This window comes from Mus musculus, chromosome 13 (assembly GCF_000001635.26).
Source record: "Mus musculus strain C57BL/6J chromosome 13, GRCm38.p6 C57BL/6J".
NCBI classification, from domain to species: Eukaryota; Metazoa; Chordata; class Mammalia; order Rodentia; family Muridae; genus Mus; species Mus musculus.
The window spans coordinates 113,958,359-113,973,617 of NC_000079.6; the positions used below are offsets into that span (position 1 = coordinate 113,958,359).

General features: G+C 41.5%; 1 protein-coding gene across 5 annotated transcripts in view; it reads left to right on the forward strand.

The window, feature by feature from the left end:
- Arl15 (ADP-ribosylation factor-like 15) overlaps positions 1-15,259 on the forward strand; it is a 362,957-nt gene that overhangs the window by 163,853 nt on the left and 183,845 nt on the right. For all 5 annotated transcript variants that reach the window (XM_006517629.4, NM_172595.4, XM_030247239.1 and 2 more), the window contains one exon: positions 9,224-9,432. In XM_006517629.4, coding sequence (XP_006517692.1) covers positions 9,224-9,432 — 209 coding nt within the window. The remainder of the gene's footprint in view (positions 1-9,223; positions 9,433-15,259) is intronic.

Genomic DNA, 15,259 nt, shown 5'->3' on the forward strand with positions numbered 1-15,259 from the left:
AGATCACGGTGTCCCATGAAAACTGCTTTGACTAATTATACTTCTTTCTGTGTTTTTGCTTGGTTTGCTTTCAAAATCTAGCCCAGACTAGCTTTATTACAGTACTGAGCATTCCAGGTAAAGAATGACATTTTTGTTTTTTTTTTAAATGGTGGAACAAATTCTGGACAACAAAGAGGGAGGGGAAAACCATTGGAGAATCAAAGTGACTGGATGCCAAAGGAGATGCAGGCCATGGGAGAAAGAAGAAGAGGAGAAAGGTTTCCTCCCAAGTCTAAGCTTGGTTTACTTACATAGTGTCAGCTCCCTCAGGAAGTGAGGACCTGACCCCCACTGCCTGCAATTCCCTGTTGCTCTCTAGACTTTTAGTTCTAGGTCTTAGAACTCAAGGTCGCTTGGGAGTTTGGGAAGTTATCAGCTTAAACAGTGGCTACATAATAGCTTAAAAAAAATAACAAAATGACAGTTAATGCTTGCAAACACAACAGATTCTAAACCCTATAATCAATTTTAAAAAAATCTTTTTTTTTTTTTTTTTTTTTTTTTGGTTATCCTGACAGTCCTGTGAGATTAAGTTCTCTATTCTTATTTTTACTCTTAGTGGGCGAACTGAACCCTGCACGATTAAGTTCAAGTTCATTAAGGCCCTTTGGATGCCTTGTGACAGAGCTTGGCCCTGAACCCAGGCATTAAGAGTCAAGAAGCTATGGCACTGTTTGTCCTTCGGCCATCTTTCTATCTGTGAGGATTCGCCTGCTGGACAGGACTGCATCCCGGTCACAGTCCGTGCATTTTGTATTTCACAGGAAAATTGCTTGTTGGATTCTGGGGAAAAAAAATTAGAACCTTTGGAAAGCTTTAAAACAAAATTGATCGCTAAACTGAGAGCTGTCTGTATTTACATAATTTATAGTGTTCATTCCCTTATTAAATTAGATACTTCAGATCATGGTATAAAGTGATGGATGTACACCATTAATGTAAAGATAGACCTGTAACCTCTCTGAAGTCCATCTAGACTGTTCCTTTGACATTCACTCTTTAGTATTTATGCATAAACATGACCCTGGCTACACTTCTGACTTGGCAAGAAAGCTGAACTTCGCCTTTAAGAGAAAAGAGAAAACACGGGCAGAATTGGGCATAGTGCATCCTTAGGACTTTTGTTTTGTTTTGTTTGTTTTGTTTTTGGTATCCGCAGGCTCGATGGTGACAACGTTTGAGGTCAGGTTGAACTCAAGACGAAGTTGCAGTTAGCGTCAGACAAAATTAAAATGCTCTTTTGAGCACCAAGGTTTATAATCGGGTTATTCTTATTTTTCCCCTCTTCTACAGAGGAGGAGCTGCTTGTTTTAAATGTTTTCTGCATTCTGTGACTATACCTTAATGTAAAATCGTATATATCTCTTTAGTTCTCTCATAAGATAGGTAAATTAAGGTATGTCACTTAAAAAGAAATACTGTTGGAGGAGAAACCTGAAGCCAGGACACAAGCAGTGGCATTTGTACAGAGTGAAAGAACTTATTTTCAGCAAATATGTAACAGATATCCTCCGCTTCAACCAGGAGCTCCCTGGCTTGGATCTTCTGGTTGGGTTATTGGTCAGTGGCAATTCTGAGCAGAATTGTTTCTGTACTAGTTTTTTCTAATCTGACCAACAGATTTTATTTTGAATACCACAGAAGTGTTTTGCTTTTTGTATCTTCCTGATGGTTCCAAAATTTGCTGCTAATGAATACTTAGAATGCCGGTTGTGATTGCCTTGGGGCTTCTGGGTGTTCAAGGGAGTCGGTCCCTTGCTTTTGCAGGGGTGCAAAGGCCTTCTGTTGCAGAACCATCCCTTCAGCCGTCTCTTTCTGCAGCCTCCCCGAGCTGTTGTTTTGGTATCGTGATCATGTAAAACTCACATCAGAAGATCCGTAAAGGCACAGGGCAGCAGCGCGCAATACATGCTGCCTGTGGCTGCGTGTGTTTAGACCGTAGACGAGTCAAAAGTCATTGTGTATCTGTTTAAGGAAATCTATGTCATATTGCAGCTGAAAGTTGAGAGATGCCTTGCTGAACTGGGATGTGCCACAAACATAAAAATGTAATTCGAATAACTATACCAGCCAACATCACCTTCAACCAAGCAATGAGTTATTTCTATAGCATGGAATGATTGGGGGTGGGGTACCTTGTACATATACTCTGCCATTTGAGAAATATAAACATTTTGTAAAAGTTTAAATCATTAAAAAGTATCTATTATGCTCTAATCATATGTAAACCTTTGTGTTTCATATGTTCCAATACGGAGATGGCCAGACACATAAAGCCATTAAACTTCCCAGTGGCTTTCAGTTGACTTGGAAGATGGTGTATGCATTAGATAGTCATGCTACCGGGAGGGAAGTGCTATAGGGAGAAGCAAGCATACACGGCTTCATCTTTGAAGCAATTGTTACCTGCTGGAAGAGCAAAGAAAACGTGGTGCAATGGATAACATTTGATCTAGCCCTCGAAGGACACTTAGTAGTTTAGATGCTTCTGGACTCAGAGTACAGCTGACAGGATCAGAAAGAAGTCCAGGCAGAGGAGATAGACCTGAAAGCAGGAAGGTGAGAAACTTGGTCGGGGTCCAGGGGAAAAAGAACTCAGTTGCATTTGTGGGATGTGTGAGGGCAGTTGTGGTATCTAGTATCTTTGGGCTGGCTGTGTGCTGATGTAATTCTCGCTAAGTTTTTGGAGAAGTCTTTCGTGGCTTGTGTTCGATCTGCGCCACGGCCAGTGGAAAGCTGCTCTGGTGAAGGAGATGGGAGGCGATGAAGGGGAGGAGATAGCGGAGTGTAGCTTCGAGAGTGCTTGAGTCTGCTTGTGAGGGCTTGACACTGAATGTGATGTTGTAGCCTTGTTTTAAACAACACAGACAGCTGAGAGCGAATCGAATGGATGGGTGGGGTGAGGAGAAGGTGATGTCCAAAGCTCTATTTTATATGACACAGGCTAAGGACCACCTCCTCCCTTGTAGTCTTAAACTGCTATGCTAGTTTTAGTTTCCGTTCCTCAGCTATATACATTGCAGAAATCTCTCTCTAGACCTTACAGTGTTAGATTCTAATTTGAACATAGGAAGACCATGAAGATGAGTGCGATCATTCTGTGTTCTCAGAGGTTTGAGACTTCATTACAATCCCACCATCCTGTCTTTAAAACGTGAGACAGAGTGAGGATAAAGATAATTCACAGTAAGATTTGTGTTCCTTTTCAAATAAAACCCTAAATGCCTAAATCTTGATAGACAGTGAGTGTATATAGTTGGAAAGCCTGTCTGGGGTCTCAGGCACCTTCATGCTTTTAAAAGTAAGTGAGCGCTCCAAATGCCTTCCTTTTTATATGGTCTCTATGAATCGGTATTTGCCCTGTTACAAGTTCAATCTGATAGAATTGTGAAGTACTTTTAAAGTCCTTTAAAAGCAATAATTATAAGCTCATTGCATGTTAGTATAAACAGCATTTCAATGAAAATTAACATTTAGGAACAAATACATAGATGATGGCATATCCATTTTAGTCATAGACGACGAGGCTTGATTCTCACACTTGCTTCAGTCATTAATCTATTGTTATGTATAATTTGGATTTGGAGCATGTGGAAAAAATCCAGACTCACATAGACGTGCAGTTCCCGAAGGGAGGCATCTTTTAATAGCCTTTTTGGATAACTGTTGGTTGTTTTCTCTGGTACTCCACTGAAATTCATCAAGTGGTAGACTCCTAAACGCCAGTTGCAGTATGGATTCAAATTATCAAACTTCAGTTCCTTTATGTCCGCCCTGACTGTCTTGTATTAGGGCTTTATTTATTTGTTTATTCTTAATCTATGCAAGGCTTTTTAGCCTCATGTACCAACTATTTTGAAGATCTTGATCCATCAAGCTCTTTGGCTTTTCCAGATAGCGACACATTGCATTATGACTGTATCTGTTGATATCACCATCCGTCTTCCTCAGTGAGAAGCTATTGAGTGCACAGTAGCAGATACAACTTTCCCAAAACTCTGGCTTTTGCTTGAAAATAAATTTTGTCCCTGACAATGAATACTGTGGCTTATTTTCCATGAAGTAGCGTAAATCATAGTCTGAATCCATTAAAATTCCAGGTAAAAAGGGGAAGAAAAAAAGCAGGTGGTTTAACTTAAAACTCTAACATTTGAACAACTTATCCTTGAAACAGTTGTCTGCGTGTCAGTACGTCACAAGAATTCTTGCTGCGTGCTACCATTTAATTCATATGGAATGTTTAAATAAAAAAGATGGCTTTGGGTTAATTTAACAAGACTGATAATTTTTACCTCCTGATTCAGATATTCTTATATTAAAATGACTGCCTCCCTTCTCTCGGAAAGTGTATGGCAATCAGGGGTGCATGCTTATGAGCCTGCTCCCCCAGTGTACGCTCATGCCACCTGCCTGCCATGTTAGTTACATCATCTCTGCAGACAATGAAAATGTCAACTCTGGAAACAGTCTGCTGTCCCCAGTCCTGCTATAGCATAGTTTGGGCTTCCGGTCCTTCGGAATGGGCATGCTCAAAGTCTGGATTTCGAGAGCTGCTGCTTAGTATTAACAGGCATATTGGCCATCTCTTGTCCCGGGGATGTGGAGGTTATGAAAAACCAAGTCTTGCTTTTCACTTTCATGTATCTATAGTTTTAGTCTTGTCTGCTACTGAGCCAACCATTGGTCAGATGGCCTGAATTGATACCTGTACTGTTCTTTGCATAGCTTAAGGAGGTCCTGTTGGTGTTTGCCCACAACCCCACTTATCAAACTGCTAGCTAGCACCTTAGATTCTCTGCCTGTTTGTTTTTTTCCTCTTACTGCTGGCTCTTTCATCGCCAAGCTCCCCCGGGCAGCCTGATAGCACTGGAAGGAAACCTCTGCTCTCCTCAGTGGTGTTCAGCCAGGAGACTGGTGGATGTGTAGGGAAGACCGACTCCTTCACCACTGTGTCTGTTCTGGGCTGGCTCTGAGATCTCCAGCAGGATCGCTCTGGGTTACATCTCGCCCTGATACACGTATCCCATTCTGGCTCTAGTGTCTCTTGTATTATTTTCTTCCTCAGACTTTGTTTTATGTGCTGGAGAATCCAAGAAAGAAAGCAGAAGCTGTTGGTTTGCGTGGTTCCTTTGAGTTCTAACCTTTGGTTTGGTTTGGTTAGCTGTTCCCACCTAACATTTTCCTCGGATGGATCTATGTAATAATTTGCAATTGGTAAATTATAAAATGCGATGCTTGGGTATATAATAATTCATCCTCTTCAGGCTATGTAGTTAGCTATCTGTTTAGGGCCTGGTAAGGTTTGTTGAATCTTCAAGGCTTGGGGATGCTGGAGGTCTGACAGTTGAGCCTGGCTTGGGTTTGCGTAGGTGGAACGGTCTGAAAGAATTACTCACAGGCACTAAACAGGAGACAGGGGCCCTTAACCTAGACAGGACCATCCCAGATCATGCTCGTGAGAGATGCACAGTCCTTCAGTTATTGTCACTCCGCCTGGCCAACAGAGCCACATATGTGTTATTAGCTTGTGGCTGTTGATTTCATGTAACACGGCCATTGTCACCGTGATTCAACACGCCCTTCCCTGTTTTCTTCCAAAGACAATGATTCTTTGTATAACAACCTTGGCTGTCCTGGAACTTTCTTCATTGACCAGGATGGCTTTTAACTCACAGAGGTCTACCTGCCTCTGTCTCTGGAGTGCTGCGATTAAAGATGTGCATCACCACACCCAGCTCTATCTGATAGATTTATAGGCCTTATACTCGATGTTACTTCTAAAAGATTTTATATTTTGAATTAAGATGAATAATAGCTTTCGAAATATACCTCTTTACACCCTTCTTATTATCTTGTATGGACTAGATACTTTAAAAGGATTGGTTGGGTCAGTTGGGGAATGTTTTACAAGTATTGGGGTGTATATGCATGTGTCTGTACATGTGCCTGTTGGGTTCTGTTTGTTCCAGCCCCTCCCTGTTCACTGTGCCTTATGTGGCAATACAGTTTTTTCTTTAGCTCGTCACTTCTGGTCAATAATCATTCTGCCTCAATCACATTTAGACTTAATGGACTTTTGAACGTGTAGTCTTGGACATAATAGTTTTGTGTGTTGGTTTCTCTATTAGTATGTTGAAAATGATAGTAACTATCTGTGGCGCTATAGAGGTGGCTTAGAGGTCAAGAAGATTGTGTTGCCCTTACAGAGAATCCAGATTCTGTTCCTAGCAGCCACTTGGTGGCTGAAAACCTTCTCAATTCCAATTCCAGGAGAAGTGATGCCCTCCCTGGCCTCTGCCGGCACTATACCCATATGGTGCACAGAGAGTACACTCATACACATAAAGTAAAAACAAGTACGTCTTTATCTTAAAAAGTCATCAGGTTGCCTTTGAGTGAGCTAGGCCACCAGCAGGCATGGAAGAAGTAGTTATTGGTGAGTTGCATCCACTGGTTTTCTGGGGTTCCAAAATCAATGAAAGCATTCTGTGCGATGCTCATCGGCTTCGTGGAATCGACAGTAGAACAAACACTTGCATTGCTACGTGAAAGTTGTGTGTCTCCCATTTTTCTGTTAGTAAAATTCGTAGTAAATTTTGGTACACGCACACACGGTCCTTTGTTATTTCTAAATAGTCATCACTGGATGAGTCGGCTGTCACTTCTGTCCTGCAGACTTCTGGATGGGTTTCTAGCATATGGATAGTGTCTGGATTTAGCGTGTAGCAGATGCTGTCAGTATCATACACAGATCTCCTTCCCTGGGCCAGTGCATCCGTCTCCCAGCTGCTGTGCTATTGGCTGCTAATGACTCACACCTGTACCCTTCTCCAGAGGACCACTCTTGGCTGACAGAAACTGCCCCAGCCAGATATGTTGGGAAATCTGGTCCCAGCCCCCTCCAAGTACCTAGGGGCGGCTCGCAGCCAGTAACTATACAGAGATTTCCTGGCCTTGGGACTGGACGTCTTACATGATTCGGTCCAGACTCTAAGAGCTCCATGGAGGATCAAGCTGGGGGTGAGATCTCTGGCGTCAGATCTTCACCATGATTCTGCCCCCAACTAGTTTACTGCTCTCACTTCTGACTTCTCTTGACAGTATTCTTTCTATAATGATGCGTGCAAGCAGGGCTTTTGCCGGCTCTGCTTCTATGGAACATCACCTTAGGTGTGGCTAACCTCTGTAGCTCTCTTGTTCTATTGGTTCTCCAATTACTGAAGCAATCGATTTCACATGTCAAATAATCCAGGGTTGAAATTTCTTTGCTCTTTTATCTTTTATTTGTTTCCTTGGTTCCATCCTTTCTAATGGGTATCAACACTGTTCTCATTCCTCCTGTTTGCTTATTTATGGTCATTTTTCAACTCCCCTTAATGCTTTTATGTATCTAGGCTCTTCAGTGTACTGTAATGGTGAGTTATCTTACATTTTAGGATCTGAAAATTAGTTTCAGAACCTAAGTCAGTTAAACATGCAGCCCTTAGTTACTGGAAGAATTGTATGGTCTATTCTCAACCCTCAGCATGCTGCCAGGAATATAGTAAATAATCAATAAATGTTTGCTGCCTTGTCACACGTATTAATTTTTAATTTATTTGACTTGCTCTAAAGGGGACACTTCAGTGGTGGTATTTTAATACGGTGTCATCAGCACCTCTAGATTTCCTGCTTCTCCCTGAGAATAGGAGCTGCCCAGTTTTATCCAGTGGTGTGTTGGCTTGATAAGGAGAATAGGCTTGATGCACTTCTGCCAGCGGTGTTCTCCCGCCATGGCTCATTTTGAGCTGCTAATACGACATCACTGAACATGGAGTTGGGAGCAAATAGATATGAATGGCCTTTGCGAGCCAGCGTACTCTAACTCTAGTCCCAAATTTGAGCTGTCTGGGTCTCTAACATTTATCACATTATGTCACACATGGGAGCCAAATGTTCAATATGTGATTAAAAACCAGAGTTATTAACTGATTGGAATTGGCTCAAGTGGTGCAGATTAGTAAATTACTTATCTAATTCTTGTTATATAACCAACTACATCCCTTTTGTTTACCACAGATGCACACACACACACACACACACACACACACACACACACACTGGCCCTTCCTGGGCAAATTCAATTCAGAATTGAATTATTAAAACAATTCAATCAGAAATACCAAGAGCCATTAGACGGTTCTTCCTGACTTTCCTCCTAAGCACCGTGTCTCACCGACGCCATGAGTATGTGCATTGTCTTTGCTTTGCCTCATGAGTAGTAAACCCAAGTAGATTTATACAGGTACATGAAAGGCCAAGATTTTAGTGGTTCACAAATTTCAGTATTTAGTCATAAAAAGTTATTATGCTAATAACCCTGTTCATGGAGTTAAACAAGGCCGCTCAGCTCTGTCCAGTGTCTGCTGCTACAACAAAGTACAGACTGGGCAATTTCTAACGAAAAGAAATTTACTGTAGGTCTGGAGGCTGGAATGTCCCAGGTTGAAGCTCTGTGTCTGGTGAGGGTCACAGTGCATCTTAATGTGGCAGCTGACATCACTGCTCAGAGACACTAAGCAGGAAAGTGTGGTTGTCTGTTTCTCCTTTCATAAAGTCATATCCCATCATGGCGCCCTTACCTTGTATCACTAACTCTGACTATCTCCATAGGTCCCAGCTCCAAATGCCATCAACGTAAAATCAAAAGATTAAGTTCCTGTCATGTGAACACTTGGTGAATATTTCAAGTGTTGCCTTATTCTGTTATAAGTTACCACCAAGCGTGTAGCACTGGTATACCAAGGTGGTGAATGTCTGGGTCAATTTGCTGTCTGAGATGGGATGTCACTCAGTTTGGGAAGAGTGTAGTTCATTTGGGATTGATAAACAAAGTCTAAAACATTCTTTCGACTTTAATGATTTAAAAGAGTTTTCCTGGTCATTTCCTCCCTGTTTTGCTATAAAGCATGAAGATCAGTGTAAACATGTGTGCTATGTATGCTTCCTGGCTGCAGTCTATGGACTATGATGCCTTCATCTTATCTACACGACCTGCATCTTTTAGATTCCTGGTCTATACCACAGACTTCAGCCCTCAGTTTCTGAAAAGATACATTGGTTCCCAGTAGAAATTGTTATTGCTGTGTTTCTAAGTTGATGAGTTCTACTTTTAAAATGGAAATGCATTTCGTTTCGACAGGAGCTGACAATATCCGGAAATACTGGAGCCGCTACTACCAAGGATCTCAAGGGGTCATATTCGTATTAGACAGTGCCTCTTCAGAGGATGACTTAGAAACTGCTAGGAACGAACTGCACTCCGCTCTCCAGCACCCACAGCTATGCACTTTACCCTTTTTGATATTGGCCAATCATCAAGACAAGCCAGCAGCTCGCTCAGTACAAGAGGTATGCACGACTCTTAAATGCCGTAAGTCTGTCCACTGTCGAACTATGGCCGCCGCTGTCAAGTCTAGGAAGACTGTAGACCTATGAGTGTGCTGGGTGTGCTGTTTTTGCTTCAGAACCATCATTCTCCTGGGAAGGGGGAAGCCCATTATGAGACCAGTGAAAAAGCACATTTATATACCTAAGGTTGCTTGAAAAACAAATTCTTTTTTAACCGGAAGATAGCCCTGGGTGTTCCCCCATTTCTTTTGAGGGGGTAAAGGTCTGGCTAACTTAACATTTTCATTTAACCTTTGGCTTGTGTCCTTCGCCACTAGCTTTCAGAAGGTTACACTGTGGCTTTGGTAGCCATCACTCAGCCTCAAGTACCGTGTTCTTGTTCCTCTGAAATACTTGCTGTTGCTGCAAGCCTGGTGTCTTATCTCGCAAGTTCCATGCCCCCCAAAATATTTCAACATGGAGTCACTGTTTCCTTCCCAGTGCATTTCTTTGCTTGTTTCTCTCCTATGAAAGTGGGAGGCTATTCTGGGTAAACAGTGTCCCTCTGAGCCAAGTTTTTGATTTCTGGCACTAAAAAATAATACGATGTAAGTAGCATGTAACTCGAACCGCCACTGTTGAGTTCCTTTGCACCTGCACTTTGTAGAGTGTATTTTTTACCATCTCCTTCAGAAAACTGCAATGCCCTGAGTGGTTTAAGATTAAAGTGATTACAAGGAATAACATTGCCGTTCAGTCTGAAAAAGCAGATAAGGAATGAAGAGTACAGTGTGATTTAGCTCCAAGCCTTGCTCACACTTAGCCAAGAGCCATGGCTAGTAGCTTTGTTCGTATGCCCGGCTTCCCACCTACTTATTCTAAGTGCAGAGGATTAATTTGAATGATTTATTCTCATTTCACAGTATTAATACATGGAAGAGTGCCCATGTATAGATACTTCTTACTTGTTTAAAACAACAACAAAAAAAGTGAACCATTATGATTTATTACTCAGCCCACAGAGCTGTCTGTGGTTGCCTCTGTTTGTCTTCAAGACTCACTACCCTTTCACTTTATAGATTCTGGAAAATATATTTGGTAGTAATTAAAGAAAAGTAGCAGTTTGGTCATGGTGGCGCACGCCTTTAATCCCAGCACTTAGGAGGCAGAGGCAGGCAAATCTCTGATTTCAGGGCCAGCCTGGTCTACAGAGCAAGTTCTAGGGCAGCCAGGGTTACACAGAGAAACCCGGTCTTGAAAAACCGTCTCCCATGCCCCCTCCCAAAAAACAAAGAAAAAAAAATAGCCATTTATGTTATTACCATTCCGCTGTCCCGCTGTGCAGTTGCGAGGCCTCCTGGATCTGCTGTTAGCATCCTGGTCCTCTGGCTTGCTTCGCAACATCAGACCTTCTATCTGTGGAAGGAATATGAGAGAATGTCACAGCGCGTCCTTAACCAGTGGCGTGTCTCTTTACGTTGGTGCTTGACTCTAAAGTATGCTGTCATTCTCACAGGCAGTATGTGTTCCTGTAAATATAAGTATCCATGTATTAAACGTGTGTATGATATGTTAGAATGATGTTAGATGTAGTCGCTGACAGGATGTCTTCGGGCTTTTTAAAGAAATATTTTCTTAGATATCAGATGTAACTAAGACAAAGTTTTTGAAAGATGTATTTTCATCATTTTCAGTTGTGGCGGGGAGGGTATGTGAATGTGAGTATAGATGCCCTCGGAGGTGACAGGCATCCATCCGATCCCCTGAGAACTGAACTTGCATCCTCAAGAAGAGCACTCAACACTGGGCCCTGTCTCCAGTCCCAACACAAACACTATTTAAACCTAATACCTGATTCCCAGTCTCCTCTGTAGGAATTAAAGATTCACATCGAAGGGAGGAAGCTTCTAGCAGTTAGTTGGTTCTGAGTATCTTTTGTGTGTGTGTTAACCGACTATGTCTCCTTTACAAAAGAAGAAGGAGAAGAAGCAGCCTAACTATCCCTTTTTGATTCACTAACTGATGTCTGTCAATATGGAAAATTCACATTGCGTGCAAATGATTCCAAGCCTGTATGCACTGGAATGCACGAGAACTTCATTTTCCTTCCCACTTGTATCAACTTTAAATAATTTTCTCAGGTGATTTTGCTTGAAAATAGAATTTATATAATACCAGTTTGAAGATATTTTAGGTAAAGCACTTTCCCTCGTCAACACATATCAGCACATATCATACAGTTACCTTTTTTGGAGTATTTTATTGGGTCTGGGGATTCCTCGGTAGACCTAAGGTCTGTAGATGCATAATGAAGAGCTCACCCTAGCTTCAGACTGGCTGCGAAAAGAAAGGGAAGCATCCAGTCTTTCTCTTAATGACAAAGAGGCTACTCTCTATAGTGTGTATAAAGCCTGGTTAAAATACTCTTAGGAATGTTTCAAGAATTAAATCAATACCTTATCATTAGCATAAAAATGGAGTTGTGAAACTGAATCTTCCGTGTTGTATAAACAATAACCTCAAACTGGGTTGGAAACAGCAGGCCAGGGTAGGACATTTGAAAGCAGAGTCCCATGTTCCTTGAAATACATTTTAGATCTTAGTGTGGAAATGTCTTTGGGCATCTTTTTGCTATTCTTCCTTTCATTTTGATACCACTTGGTCTGTGTCTTATAGCTTTATGAACACTTGTTTGTTTGTGCCCACGAGTTTGGCGGTGCTTTGAGTGTTAGAAGGTTGATTTTTCACCCTGCAAAAATATCTGTGACTTTTAAGGGGGGTGGGGAATTCTGCTTAAAAAATAATCGAGGAAGACACATTCAGCTACCTCGGAAGCGCTAACAGCCTGACATGGTTAAGAAAAGACAGTGTGCTCTTAGGTTTCTTGATTCCTCTCTTCCTGAAAATCACTCGATTTTGTTTTCGGGGATGGGGTGGGGGGAGTATGTGCCAGGATTTGCCTGGTCGCTCGAGTAAGGTTTAAGAATTCACTTGTTTATTAAGGTAACTGTTAACTTAAGAGTGGATGCATGCCAGTGAGATCCAGAGTAGAGCCCTGAATGGGCGCCAGGATTCCAAAGCGATAGAAATCATCAGGAGGAAGTTACATTGTTTAGCTCCATCCCAGGCTGTGCACGTTGCTGTCTGTATGGAGCACAGAACTAAGGAAGGAAGACAATGGTGAAAATTACTCCATAACCCACAAAACAGGCAACCTGCCAAACTATCTTGTTGCCCTTGGAGAAGCAAGGGGAATCTTGTAGGTAACATATCTTTCCCTTCCCTTCACTACTTACCAGCAAGTGATTTGTTCAGCTTACCAGAATTTTAAGATTTTGTTTCTTGAAAATTGATGGTTTTTTTAAACAACAACAACAACACCCCCCCCCCCCCCCCCACACACACACACACCATGGGGAAATCCTGGGTAAAAGGACACCCTATACACTATTGGGAAGGCAGGCAAGTCTTACACCAGATATTTGTTCTGCTCACTTTGGGGGAGGTGTGGTTACTGTAGTTTTCCAGGATATATTTGTATCATCAATTTTTCTCTATGGAAAACATACTAGAAAAAGCTCCGCTCGTGCCAAGTGGCCCAGTTGATAGATTAGGAGGAAATCTGGTCTAATTTAAGTGGTAAAGCTGTAAAATGAGAACTCCTAAGAGTAAATCGTTTGGATTTTTATTTGTATCGGATTGTAATTGTATCTAATTTGTTTTACAACTCCCTTTGGAGAGCTCCCTTCAGTTCGGAAGTTACCAAGTAGAGCAGGAGTATTTTCTAAGAAGTTAGGTTGATATAGGGCTCAATGATGTGACCCTGTTTTCTCTCTACACTGGTGCTGACCTCTGGTTTTTGCTTTTTGCTTTTTTTCTTATTTCCTTGCTTTCTATAAAAAACAAAACAAAACAAAAACATGTTGTTTTTTTTTAAATTGGTTTTACCAGGCCATATAAAATGACACATTTTGTTAACATGAAAGAAACAGTCCTTATTTTCAGCAGTTTTATTTGATTTGATGTTCATAGGTATCCTTAATTCAAAATCACATAACGTTTTCTGAAGTGCTACATTAGAAAAGCACTATTGAATGTTTTTACTGCTGCAAGTATTAATTGAAAAAATATGAAGACCGTGAAACAGATTTTTGAAGCAGAATTATGAGGCCCAGTGACTTGATTAGTTTCCTGCTTCATTAATTATAGCTTGGGAAATACAGATTCTAAATTAACGTGTCAACACTGTGGCTGAAATTTGTGATTGTAGTGCCTGTTAATTTTGATACCGTGTGCATGGAGCATGGTGCTATATTTGAAAATAATAGAGTAGAAATGTGAAAGAAGTATTTCCAAGCATTCCTGTTTTCTTTAGACCGTGTTTCTTAGAGGAATATATACGTTCAAATTTTCTAAACAATGCATTCAGTCCTTGGAGGCAGCAGTTGTCTTCTGGAAGAAACATACATGTGACTGTTATGGTATTTTTCTATCACGCTTAATCATAATTCCCATTTAGAGATAGTCTTCATGTCGCATGTCTTTCTCCTTTTATTTAATAGGTCTTACCAAAAAATGCACCTCTAATTTGCATCTCTTGTTTTGTATTGGTATTGCTCAACTGCAGGGTAGTTCTCTTTAGTAGTTCTGTGCAGGAACACAAGGATCTTCTCAGAATTTCCATGATGACAAATCTTTTACTAGAAAATGAACAACACGGTTAAAATTCTGTAAATTGTTCTACTGCGAGTCACTTTCTATGTATGCAGGACAACAGTTTTCCCTGGGAAGTGCACTGTACTTGAAGGCCGAAGAGTTCTCCATATATCTTGACCTGCCTCTTGGCAGCGTTTTAGAATTCTGATTTGATTTCACATAGAGCAGTGTACATACCTATGGTGTGAGCAGTTTGGAAACTCCCTTATGGGACATATACTTATTCTAAAATGATATAAGAGATACAGATAATTTTGTCCGTGCCTTACACATGTCCTCCACACTGTTACAATTAAATTTTGCGAGGTAACGACAGGGTTTGGGAGTCCGTCCTCCACTGCATGACTCGGTTATTTCTTAAAAATGTTCCTTGACCTACAAGAAAAGCTGAGTTAGCAATCCCCATTATTAACTGCAAAAACATCATCATGAAAAGTGCACTTTAAAGAGCAACTTTGAAGCTGAGAATACCGAGATCAGCTGACACTTCTCAGCTTCACTTTTTATGTGCATTCTTTGAGAAAAAAATATTAATTCCTTGGTTGTACATCCGTCCCACTTGCTCTCACCCTTCTTCCTTGTTACCTGTGTTTCTTGTATCTCCTTGGTAATCAGAATGTCCCAAGGCTACTGGAAACTAATAAAATCCTCATTCCTTCAGAAAGGAACAGTTTTTACCCAGGAAATTGTTTCCATGGGACAGGAAAGAAACATATTTCCAAATATGGCAGCGCATGCTCCCCCAGACAATCCCTTCCCCATTTTCTTCCTTTGTTTGGTGTTGGCCCATCTATGCCTCATGTAAGACTGGGATCGTTGGAAGCTTGTAAAGCCTACTCAATCCTCCCCGGTGCGCACGTGTGTTCTGTGTCCTTTTCTCCCTCGGCCTGCGCAAAGCCTCCCTGAGACTTCAGTTCTTCACCTCAGCTTCATGGCTTCCTGTTGCAGCTTACCTTCAAGCGTCTTCAGTTTGGCTCTGCCTCTCCCTGTGAAACAGAGAACCACACCCTTTCCCTGTTTTCCACAATGTCCCTGTTAAAAGTGGGACCGTTTTCTGACTTACCTGGAGTCAGGCGACACTCCCCAGATCTCAAACGCTACGTGCCTTGTAACTGGATTTTTTTTTCTTTTC